At 39.8% G+C, this 25199-nt stretch overlaps 4 protein-coding genes across 10 annotated transcripts in view; 2 read left to right on the top strand and 2 right to left on the bottom strand.

The window, feature by feature from the left end:
* Positions 1–11: 11 nt before the first annotated feature.
* rfc3 (replication factor C (activator 1) 3) lies at positions 12–2597 on the top strand. The gene is made up of 9 exons (XM_052567452.1): positions 12–244; positions 530–667; positions 752–819; positions 900–997; positions 1146–1327; positions 1609–1745; positions 1896–1994; positions 2143–2212; positions 2332–2597. Exons 1-9 carry the CDS (start codon positions 158–160, stop codon positions 2521–2523), a joined length of 1071 nt encoding a protein of 356 aa, XP_052423412.1. The 5' UTR covers positions 12–157; the 3' UTR covers positions 2524–2597.
* Positions 2598–2908: 311 nt separating this feature from the next.
* kl (klotho) lies at positions 2909–8348 on the bottom strand. Its single transcript, XM_052567451.1, is given in 6 exon segments — positions 2909–3581; positions 4677–5802; positions 6242–6510; positions 6728–7120; positions 7123–7225; positions 7353–8348. Coding segments are annotated over 6 exon segments (2940 nt in total). The 5' UTR covers positions 8079–8348; the 3' UTR covers positions 2909–3258.
* A 2293-nt stretch (positions 8349–10641) lies between these two features.
* On the top strand, positions 10642–12298 carry zar1l (zygote arrest 1-like). The gene is made up of 4 exons (XM_052567453.1): positions 10642–11318; positions 11744–11836; positions 11905–11979; positions 12042–12298. Exons 1-4 carry the CDS (start codon positions 10698–10700, stop codon positions 12183–12185), a joined length of 933 nt encoding a protein of 310 aa, XP_052423413.1. The 5' UTR covers positions 10642–10697; the 3' UTR covers positions 12186–12298.
* A 296-nt stretch (positions 12299–12594) lies between these two features.
* The window catches only part of fryb (furry homolog b (Drosophila)), a 54828-nt gene continuing 42223 nt past the window's right edge, over positions 12595–25199 (bottom strand). For 4 of the 7 annotated variants that reach the window (XM_052567440.1, XM_052567437.1, XM_052567436.1 and 1 more), the window contains exons 42-62: positions 24892–25079; positions 24633–24727; positions 23715–24328; positions 23121–23218; positions 22547–22723; positions 22296–22436; positions 22013–22195; positions 20587–20751; positions 20362–20436; positions 19942–20109; positions 18752–18949; positions 18490–18636; positions 17831–17991; positions 17533–17743; positions 17270–17419; positions 17051–17149; positions 16808–16891; positions 15897–15914; positions 15440–15550; positions 14377–14579; positions 12595–14009 (exon numbers count right to left, since the gene is read on the bottom strand). In XM_052567440.1, coding sequence (XP_052423400.1) covers positions 13751–14009; positions 14377–14579; positions 15440–15550; positions 15897–15914; positions 16808–16891; positions 17051–17149; positions 17270–17419; positions 17533–17743; positions 17831–17991; positions 18490–18636; positions 18752–18949; positions 19942–20109; positions 20362–20436; positions 20587–20751; positions 22013–22195; positions 22296–22436; positions 22547–22723; positions 23121–23218; positions 23715–24328; positions 24633–24727; positions 24892–25079 — 3545 coding nt within the window. In that variant the 3' untranslated portion in view covers positions 12595–13750. The remainder of the gene's footprint in view (positions 14010–14376; positions 14580–15439; positions 15551–15896; positions 15915–16807; positions 16892–17050; positions 17150–17269; positions 17420–17532; positions 17744–17830; positions 17992–18489; positions 18637–18751; positions 18950–19941; positions 20110–20361; positions 20437–20586; positions 20752–22012; positions 22196–22295; positions 22437–22546; positions 22724–23120; positions 23219–23714; positions 24329–24632; positions 24728–24891; positions 25080–25199) is intronic. The other 3 variants (XM_052567438.1, XM_052567439.1, XM_052567441.1) reach the window with 1 other exon arrangement.

The raw sequence follows: 25199 nt of genomic DNA, 5'->3' as shown, positions 1-25199 counted from the left end.
CACTTGTCCCTCTACGCTCTCTGTATCCTTTCTGACAGTTTGCTGCTGCGCGGGTTTACATTTCGCGGGAGCAGGCAGCTCAAAATAACATTCTTAGATAATTATTATTATTATTATTTTTACAGACGCGTTATATTCTTATCATTCAGAGGAGAAAATGAGTTTATGGGTTGATAAGTATCGACCATCGTCCTTGGCTAAACTCGACTACCACAAGGAGCAAGCAAACCAGCTCAAAAATCTGGTAAAGAAGCAGAAACTATCCATAAAGAGAAATGGTGTTTGTGTTTGACCAGACTAAAGTCAGTTAAAAATAACTAAATATTAATTAAATTTTATGTACGTCATTGCGCTCTCTTCTGGAAGAAAATGTTGTTTACGAATTGTTTGTTTTCAGTTGCAGCAACAATATACTGTCCAGTAACGCTAGCTGCGATATAATTCAATGTGCTTCACATATTAGCCATACTGTTTTTAATTAACGTTAGTACTTAATAAAATAATTATCTCTCACTGGTTAATTGTATAGGTCCAGTGTGGTGATTTTCCCCACTTGTTGGTTTATGGACCGTCTGGTGCTGGTAAGAAAACACGGATCATGTGTTTGCTCAGAGAACTGTACGGTCCCGGGGTCGAGAAACTCAGAATTGAACACCAGTCCATCACGGTATTTAAAAGAATAGCCATGAACTGTTTTCCAATTGTACAGCCTCATACTACAGTATTAACTATCAGTGTTTGTCTGTTGTAGACTCCATCAAAAAAGAAGCTTGAAATCAACACAATTGCCAGCAACTACCATATAGAGGTCAATCCAAGGTAATGCAAAGATCGACTCGGCTCTGTGTATGTTGGGAGAATTTAGTAGCAGAACCTCATGGCTGATCTGTTTTCTTCAGTGATGCTGGGAACAGTGACCGTGTGGTCATTCAAGAGCTGATCAAAACTGTCGCCCAGTCTCAGCAGATTCAGTCCAGTGCTCAAAGGGAGTTCAAAGGTTCGGCTTTTGTCGAGTTAGATGATTAATCTGAACATTGAATAGCTAAGAGCTGTGTCTGGATTCTATGGCTTTATATTAATTATCTGTACACTTATGCAGTAATATAACAGAACTGGCAATGATAAAATGTCTAATCTCTTCACAGTCGTACTGCTGACGGAGGTGGATCGTCTCACTAAAGATGCCCAGCATGCCTTGCGCCGCACGATGGAGAAGTACATGTCCACTTGTCGACTGATTCTGTGCTGCAACTCCACCTCAAAAGTGATTTCCCCCATCAGGAGCAGGTGTCTGGCTGTGAGAGTCCCCCTGCCAAGTGTGGAAGAGGTGACGTTTTCTTTTTAAGATATTTTTACATTTATTCAGCAAGGGTGCATTTGAAAAAATGACATTATATACATTTATAATTTTAGAAAGAAATAAAGTTTAAAATTAATGCCATTCTTACGACATTTCATTAAAGAATCCTGAAAACCGTACTACTGTTTTTTCTGTATTTTTATCAGTCTTGGATTCTTTCTTGAATATATATACATTTAAATGCTAAGTTTTAAATTCACATGTGTTTTGCTTGACATGTTAAAACAACCCAGCCTTTGTCCTCTCAGGTGTCCAGTGTTCTGTCAGGCGTGTGCAGGAAGGAGGGGCTGTTGCTTCCTCCTGAACTGGCCAAACAGATCGCTGAGAAATCTGGCCGTAACCTCCGTAAAGCCCTGCTGATGTGTGAGGCCTGCAGAGTTCAGCAGTAAGTCAGCAAGAATAAAGAATGTAGAGAATGAAATTAATGACCAGTGCTGTTCAATCACAAATGAAGCCTCTGAATGATCATTACTCACTTGAAGTCAATGCCACACATACATTTATGTAATCTGTTCCCAAATTGACTTTCCTGCAGGTATCCATTTTCCCCAGACCAGGACATCCCTGAGACAGACTGGGAGGTTTACCTCAGAGAGACTGCTAATGCTGTAGTAAGCCAGCAGAGCCCTCAAAGGTCAGAACATACATGAATACAAGCACACAGTTAAAATCCCCGGCTGTCCTTTACATTTACAATAGATTTGAATGAATTTGGTTTCAATAACCTGGTATGTTTTTAAATGATATACATGTTAACTAAAGCGTCTATTATATTTGTACAGACTTTTGGAGGTTCGGGCACGATTGTATGAACTTCTGACTCACTGCATCCCACCTGAAGTCATCATGAAGGTATAGTTACTTATCAGCATAAATAAATAATGTGTACTGTGAAATAGTTCAATTGCAGAATTAAATAAGACTGGTGAACAATCACGGCATTGACACTTTTTCTTTGCATGGTATTCCAGGGCCTGGTGACAGAGTTGTTAAGTAACTGTGATGGACATTTGAAGGCTGAGGTGGCTCAGATGGCGGCATACTATGAACACAGACTGCAGCTTGGCAACAAAGCAATCTACCACCTGGAGGCCTTTGTGGCTAAATTCATGGCCATCTACAAGAAGTTTATGGAAGATGGACTTGACAACTTTATGTTCTGAGCCACTGTAGCCTAAAAGAATAAGATATATTCATGAACTGTTTGTTTTTCATAATAAAAACAATTTAAAATGTTCTTGGTCTGCTGTTATTGCTATTTGCGTATCTAATCAAAGAGGTACAGAATTTCTTATGACCACATAAAACATGAATGGAATGAAAATCGCAAAACATGAGTATTAAAAAAGCATAATATAATCCTTATATGGAAATATAGCTTTAAAAGGGCAGATAAAGAAAATGATAAGAGTACATATAAATTATAGGTAATGGAAAATTAAAGATATCAAAGTTACTTTACACTGACATTAAGTATAACATTAAACATTTAATACATTAAATTGTATATATATATATATATATATATATATATATATATATATACAGTACCTCTGTAACATCACTTACTTAAGCTAACCATAGTAAGGTCTTCAAAACGTAAGAACAGATTTAATTACTTTCCCCCAATAACTTTTATTCTACAACTTGTGTGCAAAAACCAAGCCGTTGTGCAAACTTGGTCAAATAATGCAATATTCATTTTCTTAGAAATAAATAGTGTTTTTACATGGTAAAACTGCAGTTAAATAATTATCCCCGCATTCCTGGCTTGTGTAGTAGCCATTAAGATTTTCCAGATCTGCAACAATTTAAGAAAGTGTTAAAAGCATAGTATTTAAACTAACCGGTAAAACAAATGAATAAAAAGTTTAAGTGTCCACTGGATCCATTTTCTTTCATTTTCTGGTGGCTATTTTGTGCCTTTTGACTGCATAGTAGATAACAAGGCACACTGTGATCAGCATGCAAGAGCTCACCAGAGAGAGAAAGCCAACAACAGGCTGCTTGGTGAGGAGCACTGGAGCATGGGGACAATGTTGTTGAGGTGTGCCTGGGGCAAGGAACCCGTTGTTGCGGATAATGTCTTTGTAATGGGCCAGTGAAGATTTTGAAATGACCTCCTCCTGCACATGACCATACATGCCAAAGCCTGGATCCCGCTGGTCACTGAATGCATATGCAAAATATCCCTTCAGATTGACTGCATCCAGTGTATATGCTAAAAAGAACCAATCAGAACTTAGAAAACAACTGAAAAGAACTCATGACATAACTATAAAGCGAATTCAGATGACAAAGTAAATAAGGCCTTGCCAGTGTTTTGGGAATGGTAAACAAATATTTTTTCTGAGCGGCTTGCTAGTTTTCCTGAGATCAGCAAACTGTTTCCCCAGTTTTCTGCTTAATAATTAAGCTGCTGTGTGTGGATGTGTGTGTACAATGTGAGCTTTGTGGCTCCAAATAGAATCAGCATTGCTTTGAGTCATCAGAACTTATCCAAGTGGGTTAATGTACTGTGAAACTAAAAAAAAAAGATGTTGTAAAATTCAACGCCTAGGACACACTACAAACATGATAAAATTTTTTATAGATTTGTATTTTATAAATAAACAACATATAATATTTAAGCACTTCCGATAAGTTTAATTACATCTATGAGTTACATTTAATATCAGTATACAATCTTAATAATCTTACTATTTTAAATAATGTGAATAACTAACACCTCATTTTATTTTTATAAAAAATTACAAGAAAGGTTTTCAATGGAGCTAATAAAAACAAAAAAATAGCCATATTAGGAAAACCTAATTAATAAATGTTAAAACTTACAGTATCAGATTTGATACACAAATTACAAAGGCCTCTAAACTGAATGAAAAAAAAAACTTCTACATTCCTTCTGTCATCTGAGTGAGAGTTTATATTTTTTTAGCAAGTAAAAATAATATCAAAGTATTATATAAAGGGCTTTGCTTTTAAGGAACATTTTTGGTGTATTTTTCAGTCATGATTGTATTGAATCGCATTATATGTTTGCCCCTCACAATAAAAACTACAGAGCTTTAAACATCTGCAATAATGTTATAAATATCTCACTGATTTACATTACAAACTGTCAGAATTTCATCTTACTTTTTTGGACATATAAATATCCGTAAAGGCACCAAACTGCATATTTGCTCCTTTTGGGCCTCTGAATAAAATGGGGTGTTTTTTAAGGCTTTTTTTTTTTCTCAAAACACTGGGATCTGTATAAGCCAACCTGTATGTATTTATTGAAGCCAACACGGTATATTGTATGGGTCCTTACCTTTTAAGGCCTCATTAATGTAGTTGTAAAAGTAGTAGACACGCAAGCTATCCTTAAAACTAGCAGTGTCCTCTTGAACACCATTGGCCATCACGTAAATGGGAACCCCTTTGTATCGAAAGTTAACCCAGTTCAGTGCCTTGCGAAGACCCCAGGGGACCACAGGAGAGTTTGGTCTTGAAGACATGATCCAGGTCACGTCAGAAATCAGCTGTACCTTCAGCTTGTCTTTGAAGGTATATGTGTCCTCCACTCCATCATACACCATCGAGGTAGTAAAATGGCTGATGGCGAAGAAATCGTAGGTTCCTTTAACCAACAGCCGATCTTCATCGCTGAATGTAGGTAAGTGGTAGCTGAAGAGATCAGTATTGTTTCGCTGTTGGAGCCAAGTGCGCATCACCCCTGGGTAATCACCACTACCAAAGATGGGATCTGCAAACCAGCCGACTCGAAAGTCTAGAACTCGGTTTGCAGGCTCAGAGTCCTCTCTGTTGAAAGAAAACGCAGGTTCGACCCAGTCCATATGAAGGACCAGCGATGCCTTACCACCTTGGGCTCTGCGGAATTCAGTGTCGTAGACGTGCCAAGCTAAAGCATGCGCACGGAGCAGCTGGTGGCCCACAGTGTATTCAAGGTCTTCATCATTAGGTTCATTCAGCGTGATCCACAGCTTCACATGAGCTCCTAGTCGTTGGAAACACAACCTGGCGTAGTCTGCAAAGGCCTGAACTGTCTCCTCGCTCTGCCAGCCCCCACCAGCCTCCATGGGTGCCGGCAGGCTGGACAGTTTCCCTGTGTGTTGCCAAAGGGTCACAACAGGGGTCACGTTAACCGTTCGTAGCTCACTGACAAAGCAATGGTAGTATTTCAGAAGTGTTTCGTTAGCATCAGACACCCGGCCTGTTGGAGTAATGGAGGACCAGTTGATGGAGAATTGGAAGTGTGTGACTTGCATACGGTGCACGTCAGACACCTGCTGGAGGATGCTGCCGTAATTGGCACAGTGGTATTTCCTGTGCATAGGGGGCACCCGCACACCCGGGACCTTTTTCAGCTCTCCGTTACCAGAAACGTTCCAGATGTAAACGCTAGGGTCGGCAAACTGGCTAGGTATAGTATCAACCTTCAAATCAGGATCAGAAGGCAGAATTAAAAATAAACGAAATAAAAATACATTTTCAATATATCCAAATGCTGTATATCAATGTTTGAAGCCTGAATAAAGATCAAAGACTAAAGTTAAACACAACAGAAGATCTAAACAGAATCTAAGTTCTAACAAAATGACCTTTGAGCGGGACAAACAAGAACAATCAAGTAAGTTTGATTTGCTGGGGTGAAGTGTACACTCTTAAGCCATTTCTTTTTATTTTAATGAAATGTGTGCAGTTAGATGGCATGCCCAGTGAGAATGATTTGGTTTAATGGGGATTATAAAATAAGGAGTGGGTGGATTTTAATAATTGTAAGGAGGTGGTGTTCATACACCATCAACACACATTTATGACCAAACACCATGTAAAAGTGGATTTTGAATAATAGGTGCCCTTTAAATTCATTACCTGTATTGAGTTGGCTGCAACTCCCCAGGCAAAGTCACAGGGAAAGACGCCCTGCGCAGGCTGGTTCTCAGGCAGCTGAGGGAAGCCATTCTTCTCTATGAGTTTGCTAAAGAAAGTGGCAGAGGTCTTTGGCTCTCTTTTCAGATCAGCAGTGTTGAAATCCACAAAGAATAGCCCTCGTCGTATTCCATATTCACGGTACCACTCATACCCGTCCAGCAGAGACCAGGCTGTGTAACCAATCACATTTATTCTGTCAAAGCGAATTGCTGTAAAGAGAAGAAAATTACTGTTTACAATCAATTACTAACTGTGAAATGTGAATTGTTAATACTAAATAAATATACACTGTAAATGCTTCTTTAACCATTAAAAGATATATAAATAAGATAATCTCAAAATGGCAATATACTGGCTAATATTTAGTCTATTATGTTTAATTCTATCCTTGTCATGTCATCAAACATCCTCAATTCATCAATGCACCTTTTAGAGTCTCCATAATAAAGCGCTTCAGATAGTACATATGCTTAGCATCCTTTGTTTTCGTGTTGCCACTTCCATACCACCCGCTCTCCACCACAAAGATGGGAGGATTGTTGTACTCGGCACCGACCCAGTACAGCAACATCCTCAGACCCAGGGCTTCTGTCTGGCCAAAGCGCAGACTTTCATTGATCAGCTGAAAACTAAGAGCAGGTCCGTGAGACAGGGCAAAGAAGTCTGCTGTTCCATTAACGTACAAGCTCTCGGCCTCCGTGAAGGTTGGCAGTCTGTGGATCAAATTGCGTTTCATGCAGGGTGGATAGTCTCCATCCACAAACAATGGTCGGGCGAACCAGCCAAGCACAAAGTCCAGAGAACACTGGCAGGCTTTCCTGTTCTGCTAGGTTTGATCCAGTGGGAGGCCAAAGCCATGGACACTTGCCCACCCTGACTGGAACGATAACGGTCATCATACATGTGCCAGGCAGCTGCATGAGCCTAGAAGACAACACAGGTCAGAAAAAAAGTCAATTCTTTATAATTGGAAATTTTTATGTCTATGTGTGTGGGTTGTATTATCTGTGTTTATTAAATATATAATTAATACATAAAAGGCTCTAATTACCTTTAGAAGATTATGTCCAACTCTGAAAGGCAAAACGGAGTCATTTTTGATACCAGGCGCCACAACCCCAGTTCCATATCCATGCCAGGCCACAGCAAAAGGATTATCAATGGTAATCCAAAATTTCACATCCGATCCAAACGTTTTAAAACAAAAATCTGCATATTCTCTGAATAGTTCCACCATAACCGAATTGCTCCAGCCTCCAAATAAGGTCTGCAAACTGTCTGGCAGGTCCCAATGATATAAAGTCACAATGGGCTGCACTTTAATTTTCTTCAATCCTCGAATTAGACTTTTATAATACTCCACACCTTTTTCGTTGTAGCTTTCTTTGGTGCCATTGGAGAAGATGCGCGGCCAGGACAGAGAAAAACGGTAGTGACTGACTCCAAGTTGCTGCAGGGCTCGGAGGTCTCCCGGGATGTTGTGATAACTGTCACTGCCCACATCGCCTCTGGATACACGGGTCCCACCACGAGTGAAAGTATCCCAGATAGACTTACCCTTCCCATCTTTCTCCCAGGCTCCTTCAACTGAATAGGCAGCGGTGCCAACAGCCCACATGAACTTGTCAGGGAAAGTGTCATAGAGGAAGGCTTTGTCACTGGGATATGGAAGTTTGCTAAATCTATCCCATGTGTGCAGCCCTGCGCCTGGAGCAGCTGCTGTCCACTGTAGATGACTGAACAATATGAACGCCAAAACAATCCACGTCACTTTCATGGTGTCAGAGAACTGGACAGCTTTCCAAATGTTAAACAAGTGAGTTGTGTCTCTTACCTCACTCCTAGCTGTTTGCAACTGTGGTATAACCCACCTGGCCCCATCTGGGCCCGTTTTTTGTCCTCTCAGGAAATCTATCAATTATTACCCAGGCACTTGACGAGTAAATAGGTATCCAAGCGCTGCGCAATCCCAGCCTTCATTATAACACATTTCCTCCTGCTAGTGTATGACAGGGCAACAAAAGGCTCTAAAGGACAACTGAATATGTTTTAAGACTGAAACCTATGAATGAACCACATATTAGGAAAGCAGGTGACTTGTGGTCAAGTATGGTTTAATTTAAATTTGTGCTCTGCATTTTATCCATCCAAGTGCACAAACACAGCATTGAGTAGTGAAAGACACACAGACACTGTTAACACACACCCACAGCAGTGGGCAGCCAATGCTGTGGTGCCCGGGGAGCACTTTGGGGTTTGGTGCCTTGCTCAAGGGTCTCACCTTAGTCATGGTATTGAGGGTGGAGAGACCGCTGGACATTCACTAACCCCACCTACGATCCATGCCAGACCTGAGACTCGAACCCGTGACCTTTGGGCTCTCTAACCATTAGGCCATGACTGCCCCCGGACATATTACAGGAATGCTGATCGCTTAGTAGTTATCCAGCGATCCAAATTGGTTATCCAATGACTTTCAATTTATGAATGAAATACATCTACAGTACATCACATTAATGTTAACAGTCCAGGCTTGTAAAATGTATTGAAAATATACATATAAGTGTTTTAAAAATGCTTCATACTGCCATGACTGAACTGGTCAGTCCAATGTTCAAGTGGTAGAGCATTGCGTTAGCAAAAGTAAGGTTGGGGGTTCGAATCCCAGGGAACACATGTTAGGAGAAAATTGTTAGCTTGAATGCAGTGTAAGTCGCTTCGGATGAAAGTGTCTGCTAAATGCTTTAAATTTTATTATTAACAGCTACACCTTAAAGCTGCAGTCGGTAACTTTTGACGCTCTAGCGGTTAATAAAAAGAACAACACGGTTTGGAAAATGGATTCATGGTGTACTCGCTTATTATATACATTTTTCTACATTCTGAACACAAACAAAGTTATGGACCGCAGCTCTGATTGGTTGTTTCTTAACGGGAGCGATGGATTTTCTGCAAATGGCAATAGGACCACTGGGAGGAGCCAGAGGAGCTTGATTTTTTCACAGATTATCTGTCTCATATTCTACTGTCAGGACATAATGACAGGTTTAACAAATATGTAAAAAAAAATATTTTTACAAAAGTTACCTACTGCAGCTTTAAGTAATAAATACAACATTTTACAGAATAACTGAATGTAATATGTTCTAGGAAACAGACATGCATTTAATTGAATTATGGGAGTCATATCTCAGACTGCATTTATGGAAACCATCTCCATCTGGATGGCTAATGATAATGTGTGCACCTGCATGTCCTGAATGAGAGCAGAAGGAAAAACTGCCACTGTAATAAGTTAATGCCAATAATATGTTCTCTGGGAGTGTTTTATTAGCTTTAAACCAGCTATTTGGCCTTCTGAAGGGGCCAGTTTCACATTATCTGGGCTATTGGTCTGTCTGACAAAACGTCAATATTACAGTCACGTGGGCTGCCAATGTATATACTGTAATTCAGTGAACAAAATAATTGTTTACTTTGCTAGTAGTTAAAAATATTGTTTTCTACAATCCGTTTATAGGAGTTATCTGCTGCTCTATGTAATCAAAAACATTATTTAAAACACCTGCATTTTACAAGATATTATTTTATAACACCTAAATATCACAAAATATTATTTTACAACGCATATCCTACCTTGTGCCATCCAAACGAGTAAAAATCAATGGTGTGAGTTCTGTGCTTACCTGTTAGGCTTGTTTGTTAGTCCTCTGTCAGTTTCGTGTGAATTAATGTTGGGTGGTGAAGCACAATGTATATTCCATATCACAGTGAATGGTAATAATGTGATTCACTGACATAAACATTGTGAAAGGTTAACGCCAAAATTATTTTATAATTTTTTTAGTCATTCCTTTGTATGTGGAGTTGGTGGTAATCCAAAGGTTGTTAAATCATGAACTTCATGAATACATGAACTCATTTTTGGGCCAACTGGGCTGTTCCTAAAATGTAAAGGTTGCTTTGACTGAGACAGTGTCTGCTAAACGACTATTATTACTAACAGTGCTTCAAGATATCCCATTGTATAATACAGACAATAATGGATTTATCATACTTTCTTTTAATTATAAAATTAAATGGACCTAGACAAAGCAAAACAGGAAATTACCTCGTCATCATAACAAAACACACTTTATCCTGGTAAGACAACCTAGATTGAAGATCTTGAACAACAGTATAGTGAACCTAGAATGTAAACCCTTTAGTAAACCTTTAGTTTTAGTAAACCAAATATATAAAAAATACAGAGAGATCGATCATTAACGTCACATTCGCAATCTCTCCCTGAGCCACGCCAGCACGTGATCAATCATAATTAGGTCTCGCCAATTAAGGCGTGTTCTCGGGAAGAAAATAAATATTCGGCAGTGTCGCTTCTCACGATCACGCCACAATGGAAGAGTTTCTCATTGCACCATACAACTGTGGAGGCTATCCTGGCTATTTCCCCTTTTATCCCGGCAACGGGAAATTTAAGCACCAGAACTGGAACAAAAAGGGAAACAATTTTTATGTTGCGCCAGACGCCCCTGATTATTTCGACTTTTATAAGCGCGCGCAATTAAAAGCGATATTATCTCAGGTGAGCCCGAACCTGACGCCGCGCCTCCGCAAGGCCAACACTAGAGAGTTCGGTGTGCAGGTCAACCCAAAGGTAGATGTCACTGTTCAGTGCTCACTCGGGCCCAAAACGCTGTTTTATCGCGGAGATAAATGGGACTTACCAAGGACGCCGTCCATCAGTCCTCTGAAAAATAATATTACCCTGCCCAGCACACCCGTCAACTCCGTGCGCTTCTCCCGCCCCGTCGCCATCTACTCCCCTGTCTTCGATCGCAGGATTTTCTCTTTATCCACGACTGCCGGTGAAAGTAAGGACGATGGAGGGGATGAGAGCAAGGAGACGGATAGCGAGACGGAAGACGACGAGAAGTGTAAACCGGATGAACCGACGCACAACGAAAAGCTGCAGGGGAAGTCGGTGGTTCAGCGAAATAAACGGTCAAACTTCCAGGTTTGTTGTGGGAAGTTACCATGGCAACTCTAATTTCCGCACAAAATTAGTGGTTCTTGTACTTCCAAATAATGGTTCGCGATGAATCCTAGCTAGTCTGGTTTCGCGGTCTTTTCACATGGGTCATCACTGAATAAAAACTTACCTCATAAATATGCAAGTAATTGTTGACACACAATGCTGATTGGGTGAATACAACTCACAATTACTAGACTAGTCTGACTTTTCTTTTCTGACCCCAAACTTGCAAAAGTGTTATATAATTATTATTTTTTTTTTTTTTTTTTTTTACAAACCCCTAGTATCAATATTCAGTGAGGTAAACGAAGGCAGTTTAATTTTAACCACATGCAAATGGAGTTGTGGCAGAAACCGTGTATTTCTTGTGTAAATGAAGATCACAATTCTAACCATTTATTCTTTAGTTTCTGGAGCAGAAATACGGATTTTATCACTGCAGTAAGTGCAATATTCGATGGGAAAGTGCATTTGTGTGGTGCATCTCGGGAACCTCCAAGGTAAAATGCTTTTGGCCTTCAAACTTCTAGTCTTAAGACTCAAATCTGATCAGATGGCATTTCCACAGGTGTACTTCAAGCAGCACTGCAGGAAGTGCCAGGCGGGACTGAATCCGTATAGAGTGGAGTCCATTCAGTGCCAGGTATGAGTAGTTGAAACCATTTGAAGCTGTTTGTAAAATTTGACCATGTTCTGTCTCCCCAGGTTTGCTGCAAGACTCGCTGCTGCTGTGAACGGAAGCAGAGGAACATTGATCTGCGCCGTCCTCACCGCCAGGATCTGTGCGGCCGCTGCAAGGGCAAAGGCCTTTCCTGTGACACCATCTACAGTTTCAAGTACATAGTCTGATTGTTCCGGTCTATAAGTGTTTTAGAATTGCATTGGTGGCTCAGGTGACATCTTGGGTAGGATGTATTTTTGTATTCCAATAAATATAAAACCAATAAAGTATTGCAGCATAATACCATTTGTCAGTGTGACTATTTCTGCTTGCGTGGGTACTTCACCCAAAAATGAAGTGGCTTATTCCCTCTTTAAGTGTTTTTGTAAAATCTCTAAATAAACCGACTTTTTTTTAATAAGTGTACTATCCTTTTAAAGGAACCAAAAGGAACGTGATTTGCTTGTTTTATAAAATACTGAGTTTCACTTCTCCATAAACAAGTGTCTTTGGTACTTGCGTTGTTCAAAATCCCTCCTTTTCTTGGACTCTGCAGATGCCAGGATAGCTGAAAAAACAATCTGGAGAATCTCAACATGAAGGAACACTATTTACTTCACATAAGCATTAAAATATTTACATGGAGGGTGACCAATGACAATTTTCCCAAAGAGGCTTTACAATGTGCAATCTTTCTAGGCATGCACTAGTGACAAACACTAATCTCCATGTGATGCCTCCCTTCTCCACTTTATACAAATAACGTTTTAATAAAATACAACTTTTAATAAATACAATTTGAAAGCAAACACAATGCATGCTTGGCAACTGACAAAGAACAATTTTGAAAACCGTTCAACACACGGATTTCTTAAATACAAATTTACCCTAAACGCGAGCCTGTGTACGGTGGAGCGCAGGATGTCGATTAAACGGCCAAATAATCTCATACCAGCATTTGAAGTAGAATCCGCTTTCAGCAGTAGTAGTTTCAGTTGTATGACCAAATCGCTGAATGTTTGCGCGCGGGTGCGGAGGCTGATATTTAGCGGTACGCCGGTGATGGACAGATTCACAAAGACACAAGCTCTCAGCTTCAAACAGTTACAGGTCTCGTGATGATGACCAAAGACATACAGACAGTATCCTGTTTCGTTCCATCTTCAGTTTTGCAGCATGTCCTGATCGTTTTTAAAAACATTCTCGAACGGTTACAGTAGAAAGGCATCCGTTTCAATGATCCATCATTGCACATTCCCCACGTTAACGAACAAATGAAGTGAAAGTTCTCACTTGGGTGCTTCCTTTTCAAAAATGCAGCATTGCTTTCAGTAGCAAACAGGATTTTTTTTCTTCTCATGGTTTACGACATGAAAATGTCAACATAGTGCAATAATTAAAAGATGCGTTTGAGTGGCTCAATCCAAGGAATCTCGCAGGAGCAGCTCTGTTTCTCCATTATTGCTGCACATCTGAGGACCTGAGGACACGCTCACTCTCAGGAGCCCCTTCCTATTCAGTACAGTCAAGGATGCTCGTGCAAGTTTCCCTAAGAAGGGCACAAGTTTATGAGTTACACCCTCAAATGGGTGGCAGCACTTCCAAACATCACACTGGATCTGGCCTGGAGGGGGTGGCAGGAGGGGAGGGTTGTGGGATGAGGGCTGGTGGAGGAGAGGTTGGTTGACTATGGAGGAATCCAGTGGTGGGGCGGTCCAGGCCAGGGGTGGTGTGGGGTGCTGCAGGCTTCCTGTCAGAGACTCAAGCCGGACACGCTGGAGTCCAGGAGGCTGGATGAGATCACCTGGTACCCCTGAGCGCGGCGAATCATGTCCCGGATCTCTCCGTTGAGCTCCATGATCTTTGTGGAGACCTCTGACATGTCCTTGTTCGAGCCAACCAGGGCAAAAGTGCCAGTTTGTCCCAGAGTTTGGTGGCGGAAGTAGACGTTGAGGAGAGTCTGGATCTCATCCTCTGAGCTGCCACCGAAAATATCATTTGGCCACATTCGCCTAAAAGTAGAAGACAGTTTAGTAAATTTCAATACCAGTACAATACTCAGTAGATTTTAAACTAAATAGATTTCCATTACTAACAACTAAAATAAAATTAAAATGGCCACAAATTAATTTTTGTTTCTGATACATGGTATATTACAAAAATGTAAACATGTACAACCCACCTTACTTAAACCAAAATTTTTTTATAGTTGTACATTAACCCTAACGGTCTAAAACAATAGTTGTATCAATACCAAAAATAAAATAAAATGAAGTGCGAACGAAAACTAAACTTAAACAACACTGTTGAATAAAATATAAAAATATATACAATACAATAAACAGAGTTTTGTGTCCCTCTAGTGGTGTCATATCTCACCTGCACTCTTGAGTGTAGCGGATGGCCATAGAGAACTCGCTGTTGTTCAAGCACTCCAGGATGGCCTGTACAGCTGCCTCTGAGCTGGGGAAGATGGCCTGGGAGCCATGCCTCTGCCCATCCTCTAGATCGCCAGCTAATGAGGCTTCTGCTAGCCGCAGGCAATTCTTCAGATCGCTCAGTTCACGCGACATGTTCCACAGCTACAGATTGAAAGCATATGATCAGGACTAGTTGTTTTCAATCAACAAAAGTCAACCAGCTAGTGACTAACTTTAGAGTCAGCCAAACTAATTTATTTTTTGCTCAATTATTAAATTTATCCTTATGTTTTTTTTTTAAAGATGCACTACATGTTTTCTTAGGTTTTGCTGGTTGATACAACATTGGTATTGGACATCTATCAGCACAGACGCAGAACAACAGAACATGTCTACGGTTACTGTTTTAACTGTAGAAATGTCCAAACTGTCACCAAATTCACAATATTTGTTTATACCTCTTTCAGGCTGATTTAAATAATGCTCAAATTAAATAAAATGTAAAAATGAGTGCTGTCAAATGATTAATCGCAATTAATCGCCTCCAAAATAAAAGTTTGTATTTGTTTAGACCTCTTTCAGACTGATTTAAATAATGCTCAAATTACATAAAATTTAAAAATGAGTGCTGTCAAATGATTAATCGCAATTAATCACATCCAAAATAAAAGTTTTTGTTTAGATAATATATGCGTGTACTGTGTATATTTATTATGTATATATAAATACACACACATACACTATGTACTTAAAATATATTTACATGTATATATTTATATTCATATAATTATATATAAATATATATATTGAATATATAAACATAACATATTTTTCTTATATACATGCATGTGTGTCTCTTTATATATACATAATAAATATACACAGTACACACCATATATTATGTAAAGAAATACTTTTATTTTGGATGCGATTAATCACAATTAATCATTTGACAGTACAAATTCCAAATAAACTAAAAAAGAAATCAGGAGTATCCACGGGGTAATGAGTGCACTGTGTACCTCTGGGACAGAGCTGATGGTGTTCACTTGTCCGATGAGTTTGCAATAGGACTGAAACAGCAGAAGCAGCTGGAAGTGAAGTTTGTACAGTCGCTGACACAACTCCAATTGCTGTGGATGACACAGATACATTAGTCATATGACATAATAAAAGAATCATACATACAGCCCGAAAAAAGCTTAAATACACAACTGTTACATTCATCAATGAGTATGTCTATATGCATTAAACAACAAATAAAAAAATCTCAGTATTTTATTTTTACTTCTGCAGTCTTAAGACTATTCACATGATCTTAAAAATATGGTTATTTATAGCATAAGATTGTGTAAGATCATGCAAGTAAATATGCTCGCTTCAACTGAACTGAATGCATGTAGTGAACTATAAAGCTGCAAACACAGATCACTCGCTCTAACAGACAAATAAGAGAACGGTTTTTAGTTTTAAACTTACAGCCAGAGTTTCCATTTGCTGTAGAGCATGTCATAAAACAGGAAAGAGTTGAGAAGGGAGAAACAGACAGCATTAATGCCCAGCATGCAATCCGCGAGACTGTGCCACTATGCTCAGAAATCCCATCCACATAATTAGAAGATTAGTGCCAGTTGCATTCAGTCCAAGAACCCAAGCCATATAAATCATGCAGAGGATGATAAGGAGGCGCACAGAGTGACAAGAAGAAGAGGAGTGAGGAAATATTACATTAAATGTTGCATTGATAAATACTCTACCATTCAAATGGTTGGGATCAGCAGAAATGAATCATTCTATTCAGCAAAGATGCATTCAACTGATCAAAAGTGACAAACTTTTTATTCATAAAAAAATTCTGGGGAAAAAAGTATTGCCATTTCCTAAAAATCATGAATATACATTATATTGACATATATCAATATATAAAATATATTTTAAGCAGCACAACTGTTTTCAACATTATTAATAATAAATATTTATTGTGCAGCAAATTCAGATTTCTGAATCATTTGACACGGAGTACTTGAGAAATGGCTGCTGAAATTTTGGCTATGCCATCACAGGAATAAGCTGCATATTCAGATATATAAATATAAAAATACTTATTTGTTAATGTAATAATATTTACAATATTAATTTTTTTTACTCTTTTTGATCAAATAAATGCAGCCTCGGTGAGCAGAAGACACTTCTTTCAAAAATATAAAAAAAATCCTACCAACCCCAAACTTTTGAATGGTAGTGTATACAGTATGACCCATTAAATAACATAATATGTGCAGATTTAACAGGAACTATTGTGTACATATTATGAATGTTCATTCGTGTATACAGTGGCAAAACAGAAGAGCTTATTTTTAAAGGCATACAGTATACAGCTATTTCTTTACCTTCTCCTCAGAGTCTCCAGGCTGACAGGTGATCACACCATCATCAGGATACTTTGGAAATGTGGCCTTACAGTTCTGTAACCACTGTTGAAAGAGAAAAGAGTTGAAAGAGTCTGATCACTTAAAGAAGTTTTTGCACACCTCTAGTAAGTCGCATGATTGGAGGTCTTAATTCTGTAGCAGCTCTATATAGCAGCTTCCACTGCTTCTGTATGAAAAGCTTAGCGAGCTAGAATGACTTACTGAGACAACAGCTTCCTCCCTGGTGTTATATGTGTCCAGATACTCCTGCAGCTCAAGAACACTGAACTTCATCTTCTCTAGAAGCCCATAAGAAACAATCTACAAGAGGCCAGACAAAACCTAGCATAAAAATACTTTCTGACTGCTTAATCATAACTATTATTTAGGATAGGTCCCTGTAGCATGGCTTTATGTAATCAACTTTGTATATCCACTTACCGTTTCTGCGTCTACGTACAGTGTGGGACAGTCTGAGCACAAGGCCAACATCTCAGATGACTGCACGAATTTTGACCCAATTCCCCTCAGGCCGTCCCCAAGGTAACTGGAAGCATCGCTAGTCAGGGAGCAGAACTTATTCTGGATGTTCTGTAGACAAAAATACATTTGAACAATCCTAAAACCTACTTTTGGACCTCTAAATAACGAATATGAATAGAAATTTTGAAACAGGACTATGTAAATAGAAAGAGTGACTTTACCTGAAACATTGTGGAGAAGATGTGGAAGGTGTAGACGGCACAAGACCCGTCTGTATCACACAACAGCTGGTTAATGTGGCTCCGCCAGGCTTCTTCGGCATCATCACACACCGTGGGCTGAAATGCTGCCAGGATGGCAGAGAAAAAGGGGGAGGGTGGAGGAGGAAAGCCCAGCTCATCCAGATCATCTCGGTCCTCCCCAAAATGGTAGCTATTGAAACCGGAAGAAAGGGGGTTACCCTTAAATAACCACACCGGTTAACAGTCTAATGATATCAAACTGTACTGATGTGTTCACCTGGGCAGGGAGTTTGGGTTCTGGTTGATTCCAGCTCGGTTTTGTTCTGCAGGAAGGTCCAGATTAGTGCTAGAGCCACAGTCAAACCTCATTGGCAGTTCATTCACACCGAATGGCAGGTCATCCTCTGGGACATTTGACTCCTCGTCTTCTGGTAAAACCTAGGAGAGTAGATCACTGGTGAGCTTCTTTCCTTAATGTGAAAGGTCATACTAGAGGTCAACTCGAAAGATGAGAAATTCTTTACAGTAAAAGAGCTACGAGAGGAAAGAGAGCGAGTTGAGTGGTGCTCAGTTTTGTCAGAAGTGACACGATGACTTTGCCAACTAGAAATAGGCTCTTTTATGGAAAAGGTGGGACATATTCCACCATATTGCAAATTATATTTTCTTCCATTCATAAGTATTAGGTGTGCAATGTATTTTTATAGCTAAAGCCTTTGTTCAATATATACTCGTTATGTAAAAATAATTTATCGATATTCAATATTGCGTGACTAACTCATTGTGAAGTGTCACATTAACAAACTTAAAGAAGTCACAAACATGCCAGTAATAGTTATTAACTGCATGATGAAGTAGATCTTGAAGTAAATGTTTGGTTTTATTTGCACCCTTGCAGAACAAGTTTTAGTGAGCTTAAAGTGATTATAAACATACAGGCGGCATGATGTGGTCATCAGGTAGTGATGTTCCCAAGCAGGGTGTAGCAGCATTAAGAGAATTTGGGTCAGCTGATGTGGTGTCGTAGGAAGTGGACAGAGAGTCTGTATGATTGGTGTCCTCTGAGGGGGAGAGGTTCATGGTCTGAAATCAGAAAATGTCCAGTTTAAGAAAACCACTATCAAGCTAAAACAGATAGAACAGGTGGGTAGGTAGTTTAGCAGACAGATCGGTAGATAGATAGATCGATAGCACATACTAGTTGAGAATGGGAGAGGCTTTGGCTTGTGGAATTGGATTCTTCTTCAGAGGAGTCATCTGAGTCTTGTTGGGGGTCATGTATGCCAATGCAGGGGGTGATATCAGAGTGCTGACTCTCCTCCAGGAGCTCAGTCAGATCTGTGCTGTCCAGAGAGCGCCGGCGCACTCCCCAGTTAAAGTTATCCATACTCTCACCCTATTAAAACAAACACACACAACTGATTTAACAGCTGTATCCTCTAGCATGAGTTGGGTCTAAACTATTCTAGCCTCTCCGGCCTAAGGGAGTAGACATAACACACTTTAAAGTAATCTTGCAAAACATTAACAATACATGCAAACACAAAGTAAACGCAAAAGACAAATATCTGAAAAAGTTTCTGACTTCGCAAAACAATATAAAATAAAATTAATTTCCTAAATTACTCTGTAGTCTAGGGGAAACACAATACAAAAAGAAAGCTGCTAGATCCTACACCTGAAAAAAGTATTTAAAACAATCTGAACTGAATTCTAATTTTTAAGGATTTACTGTGAAAAAAAAATGTTGCGATGAGATGCTGCTAACATGCAGTTCTACAGTATGTAATATGACATCCATATATTAAGCATAAAAAAACAACTAATCTTTTAAGCCATAGCAGCCTGTGATAGATGAGAGCCTACATGAATGACACAGGTATGGAAACATGATCTCAGCCTTCCTCTGTCACATGCTAACACAGCTGTTCTTACCTGCAGCTCCTATGGCAGCACAGGAGAGAAAGAGAGAGAGTGTTAGCCACACAGTGAGAAAGACCAGAGGAAAAGCAATGGGCACATTAGTCAGGCATTCTCTGATCAGCTTAAATGTAATTTTATTATTCATAGAGAACTTGAATTAAATAACTGAAAGAACAAGGAAAGAAAAAAAGCTGAAAGACGAAGAAATGGGGAAATAAAGCCTACAGACATATCCAGTTATTTAGAAATCAACATTTGAACAGTTCTTCAGCCGTACGTATACAAGAAAGTTCAAAAGAACAGCAAATAGTTAAAATAGAAATCCTTATAAATGTTGTGACTGTCACTTTTGATCATGTTAACACATCCATGCTGAACAGAAGTATCAATTTCAGATTTGTACAGATTTGTAAAATAAAAATTCCAAATGTGTGTGAAACAAAAACAATCCGATTTTCTACTTGCCTCTCCATCTTCCAGCTCTACGTCCAGGAAGTCAAAGTCCCTGAAGACTCTGAACTGCTGCTCTGATGTGGTATCATCCAGAGTGTCCTCCCGGGTCCCATCCTCAGAGGACACCTGACTGGGCTGATGCTCCATGAGGTCCAGATCTCCACAGGATGAGAAGATCACCTGAGACAAACAAACATGACAGTGGAGTCAGCATGGAGTCTGGGTATGCAAAGAAAGCATCATGCAATGGTCCAGTTACTATAATGCCTTGTAAGACTTAGACTTGTTCTTTAATTGTTATGGCATTAGATGCACAATTATTAGGGCTTTTATTAATATAAAATAAATCACAGATTTAATATATTATTCCTGCAGTCTATGAGACCATAGGAATAAGTGTCATATAAAGCAGCAGTGACAGCGAGGTCTTACAGATGGATTCTTGGTGAGGCCAACTTCCTGTCCACAGAGTGATAGAACATTCACAAGCTTCTCTCTTGTTCGCTTCTGTTAAACAAAAGGAAAATATCAGTTGACAATGTAATCAGAAACAAAGAGGAAGCTAAAAGACACCGTTTAAAGCAGCACAAGAGAATAAAATGAAGTTATGCCTCTTTTGTACCTTGACTAACAAGAACAGCATGAAATGTTTGTCACCTGTGATGATTGTGGACGTTTCCAGCTGACTGGCACTAGGACGGTGTTTGAATTGGACCCCGAAGAGGTAGAGGACGTGCTACGGGTCACTCCGATCACACGGGCTTTCCCATCTCTCCCTCCTGATCCCTGCAGGTCATCATATCTGCGGCCAATAACTGGCGTCTGGACACAAACATGCATACAATACATATGTAACTCACTCACATAGACACGGAACCCCCTACACAAATATGAGCACTATAGCACAACAACAGGCTCTGAGCAGTTTGTAGACACTCATAGACTACCCATGAGTCACGGTCTTCCTGTAGATAAACAAGCATGTGTGGAAAAACAGTCTAATTGCTGAACTCCTTATCATCATACACATGTTACATCTGGACAGGATATCACTACTTTCATCAGGGTGGACCAGAGGTAAGGACTCAATTCTAGGAACTGAGGGGTTCCTGTAGCAGTGCATATAGCCAGAAGAGGGCATTCATACACAAAGTTGGCTGCAAGGAGGCCTTAGTTATACCTGGAGAAAGCAGCACTTCTGGTAGTTCCTGCACCAGCTGAATGCAAACGGATATCCTTCTCAAGTTACTATTAACCAGTGTTGGGAAAAGTTACTTTTAAAAGTAATGCATTTTAATATTGCGTTACTCCCTAAAAAGTAACTAATTATGTTACTTAGTTACTTTTTATGGAAAGTAATGCATTACATTACTTTTGCGTTACTTTTTAAATATGAGCAGGGCTTGATTGTTTTTAATATAAGAAGTTCTATATAGACCAAAACTACTTTTTGTACCAGGCTGTAAACATACTTTTTTCTGCTGTAGATTGGGTATTTTAACATGGGGTGTCTATGAGACTGAATCCATTTTGGAGCCAGTCTCTAGCGGCCAGCCAATGAATTGCAGTTTAAGTCACTTCCGTGTTGGTTTCAAGAGAGAGACTGGAAGGTTGCTGCTTGTTTCAAACATCACACAAAAGAATTCACTTTTTCTAAACTTGTTATTTAATACTTTATAAGGTTGCAGTTGAAACCCTTTAAACCACACTTTATTCAGAACTGTTATTAATCACAAATACAGTCAAAACACATCTCCCCAAACTTCCGTTGACTATTATCTCCATTTCTCCATCTTAAAGCAAGCTGAGAACCTGAGCACCTTCCCTTTGGTCTTAAATGTACCAAAAACAAAGGAAAAGAGACAGCGCCCTTCATGGGACCTGATAACCAATGCATGTTCAAAAACAACAACACGGGCCACACCTGAAGAGTTGAATGAGTCTGAGAACCTGTGGTGTATAATCTGACTGAAAACTGATATTTTCAAAAGCATTAACGTTGTTTTTGCCTACAGCAAAGGCAAAGAAGCATGCATGTGAACAATTGAACAACAAAATGTATTGTGTGCACTGTGTAAATTACCTCAGATATGTCAAAATGGAATTCCATTGTCTTTCCTGGCAGGGCTTTAGATGAGCCATCCCACATCATACGGCTAACCTCCAGGTGAGCTAAGTCGCCATGGGCATAGGACGGCAGGGACAGGCTGGCAGAACGGGAAACAACCAGCTTCAAAATGTTCAGAGCTTCCTTCCAGTGAACCGTCTAGAGGGCACACATATATTGGTATGAAAAATGAGACTGAATTTTTTTTACAAATGACCATAAGAATACTAAATCAAGTGGTTCAACACAAAGATCTCACCTGTACAAATTTCTCGATAGTCTTTAGCACCTCTACATTGAAAGGTTTGACCTGAATTCCTGCCAAATCCATGTGGCTCAGCAGACTGTAGATGATCTGCAGCAGGGGCTGTTGCACGCTGGGTAATCCTTTGTCTAGCAACTATGAAGAGAGCTGGTATTAAAAGGGTGCTCTTCACATATAATATCAGCTGCAGCATATCTATCATTTTGTAGCTTATATTTGGACATTTAAGCCTCAGGACAGCTCACCTCAGCCATATATGTCACCAGACTGAGTGTGATGTCTGAAAAGGCCTCATGCAGGTAGCGGCAGACCACATTAACCCACGAGAAGGGGTCTCTGGTGTAAGAGCGGGTCTTATATAGAGTCATTACATGAGCTAGGTGAGAAAGTTTAGGGTTCTTGTCTTTCTCCTCCAGACACACCTAGAAAACACACCAGAAACAGTCATAAATTACATATCGTAGGTATTTAAACCTTTGGGAACACATTAGATAATTTAATACTTATATGGTGTATTATTAATTATTTATTGTGGTCAGTTGTGTCACTATATACAGTTAGATATGTGTGCTGCTAATACTGACTGGTATTTTGATGATCTAAACAAGGCTGCAGAAATATGGAGACTAGCTAAGATTTTATTGTAAATGCATGCTGTTAGTCAGCTGTCTTTGTAAATGCCTAATAAGTCTAGAAAAATACACTTTTGAAGTTGGATATAATACAGGATTAGGGGTTTAGAACGAGGGTGTAAATGTCAAGGAAGTGCAGGGTGTTGTTTAATAAAAGGAGTGTGTAGAGAAAACAGGCTGGGCAGACCTGTGCGATCCTCTCAGCACTTTCTTTACAAAACTGCGTAGGGCTTCCGAAGTGTTGCACCAGGTGAGGCAGCAGACAAAGCACATTCAGAGGAAATCCTGAGCAGGCAGAAAAGAAAACATGAAAAGAAGTGAAAGGAAAGCAGCTAAATATCACAGACAATTCAATGTCAAAGCATATCAGGTTGAGCTGCATTCAGTCTTAAACAGGTAGATTAAAGACACATATGAATAGCAAGATTAAAATAATGCAGCATCTGTTGATGGGACACTAGAATCAACTCTTCAGTCTTGCTTTGCAGGATGCAAATAGTTACAGGCAAGTAGACCAGTCGGTTTTTTTTACAACAAATAAGACAACTTATAGTAGCAAATAAACCATTAACTTAAAAAAAAGGCTCAAAGACACAAAAGCTACAAACAAAACCTGACATGACTCTGAATGCTCAAGCCAGTCTAATTTGTACACTGACAAAGTCTACAAAGAGACAGGAGCAGTAAGCAAGGACTGTTTCTGTCACTGCTTTGAGTTGTTGAGTCACAAGAGACCTGTGTAAAAAGGTTTTTAAAATTGTGCCAGTACCATTCTACCCACCTACAGCCTGTGATGTGTCCACTACTGGTACTCGTGAAACAGGTGTAAGCTGACAGAACAGCTGAAGAGTAAGATCATTTGTGGCCGGAGAAGTGAATCCCTTCAGGAGCAGCTGCTGCAGCCCGGAAAAGCCACTCCACCTCAGCTGGGCCTGGAGCTTCTCTAGTCTCTCCCTGTTCTCCTGCAGATCCAACGGAACACGTGCCAGCAGTTTGTGAACCAACCTCAATGACATCTGGTATTCGAATTCGAAGTCCGACTCCATGAGAGACACAGCCACCCAGAAGATGGTGGCGAGCAGGTTGGCGGGGTGACTGGAGTGGGAGGGGTCGGTGATGACACTTGTGTCGGCGCGGGTCGAGTTGGAGGATGTACTGCGGGCCGATCGGGCGAGACCATGTTGCGTACAGGCTTGGATGCGGTCCAGTGTGGCGCTACGAGGAGGGTTGGAGGATGAGTTTTCCCCGCTTTCACCAAACTTCTTGGGGACGGAGTAACTGCGCTGGTGCCTGTTCCGCTCGTTAGTGCCACCCTCTTGGTGCATGTTCAGCTGACCTGTGCTCTTACGGTTTGGGTTGAGCTTCCCGCTCACCAGGAAGTCTGGAGAAGAATCTCTGTACATGGAAGAGACATTGCATGTATGTTAAGAAAAATGAATTAATAATTTAATACTTTTTTCCATCTTGCTATTTTGTTATCAATAGTACCATTCCAAAGTTTTGGTAAATTATTTTAAAAAATTATAAAAATAGCTCTTATTCTTACCAAATCTGCATTTATTGACCCATAATACAGTAAAGAAATAATATTGTGAAATATTATTACAATTTCCAAACTTTTGCACAGTAGTGTACTATGGCTATAAAACATGTATGTTGAAATGGTAGGAGAACATAATATACAGCATGTAATTCTCACCTCGTCAAAGCTGCCATAAGTTCACTGTTGTTCAGACATTCAGCTAAATTATCCACAACAGACTCCAGAGTGAGTAAAATCTCCATTACGTAACCCTGGAAGGCAAAAAAGATCAAAATTATCACAAAAAGATTGAAACTAAGAATTATTTGACCATCAAATGCATTTAAGCAACCGAACTGAGGTAATCCAGAGAGCTATATAATTACAGCATTTATTGCATGGATGTTTTTTAATACTCTTGCTGATTGATGCACACCTGTACTTCATCCCCATGTTCCCCCACAACCTCTACCAGCCGTGAGAGCAGGTCGGACACTGCGTGGGCAGAGAGGGGTTGTCTCAAGGCACGGAAGATCTGGAACGAGCGCCCGGCATAATGGCGGGAGGAGCTGCAGAGGGCCGTCTGCAAAGCAACGTCACTCAGCTGATGCTCTAGATGGAAATCTGACACAGGACACTTATCAGTCACTTATCAAACAACCACTGTTCCAGAATATAATGTATAGGTGATATTTAATTCTGTAAATATGACACATAAATGCACTAACAATGTTAGGTAATTAC

Source organism: Carassius gibelio, chromosome B10, assembly GCF_023724105.1.
Source record: "Carassius gibelio isolate Cgi1373 ecotype wild population from Czech Republic chromosome B10, carGib1.2-hapl.c, whole genome shotgun sequence".
NCBI classification, from domain to species: Eukaryota; Metazoa; Chordata; class Actinopteri; order Cypriniformes; family Cyprinidae; genus Carassius; species Carassius gibelio.
Note: the sequence above shows the minus strand (reverse complement) of the source record. Positions and strands in the feature narration are given on the sequence as shown.

Bases quoted from the DNA above. Each gene is read 5' to 3' on its own strand.
- rfc3 (XM_052567452.1), top strand. From the start codon at position 158: ATGAGTTTATGGGTTGATAAGTATCGACCATCGTCCTTGGCTAAACTC. The intron at 998-1,145 runs GTTCGGCTTTTG...ATCTCTTCACAG, and splicing joins TGCTCAAAGGGAGTTCAAAG to TCGTACTGCTGACGGAGGTG. The intron at 1,328-1,608 runs GTGACGTTTTCT...TTGTCCTCTCAG, and splicing joins CCCTGCCAAGTGTGGAAGAG to GTGTCCAGTGTTCTGTCAGG.
- zar1l (XM_052567453.1), top strand. From the start codon at position 10,698: ATGGAAGAGTTTCTCATTGCACCATACAACTGTGGAGGCTATCCTGGC. The intron at 11,837-11,904 runs GTAAAATGCTTT...GCATTTCCACAG, and splicing joins GCATCTCGGGAACCTCCAAG to GTGTACTTCAAGCAGCACTG. The intron at 11,980-12,041 runs GTATGAGTAGTT...CTGTCTCCCCAG, and splicing joins TGGAGTCCATTCAGTGCCAG to GTTTGCTGCAAGACTCGCTG.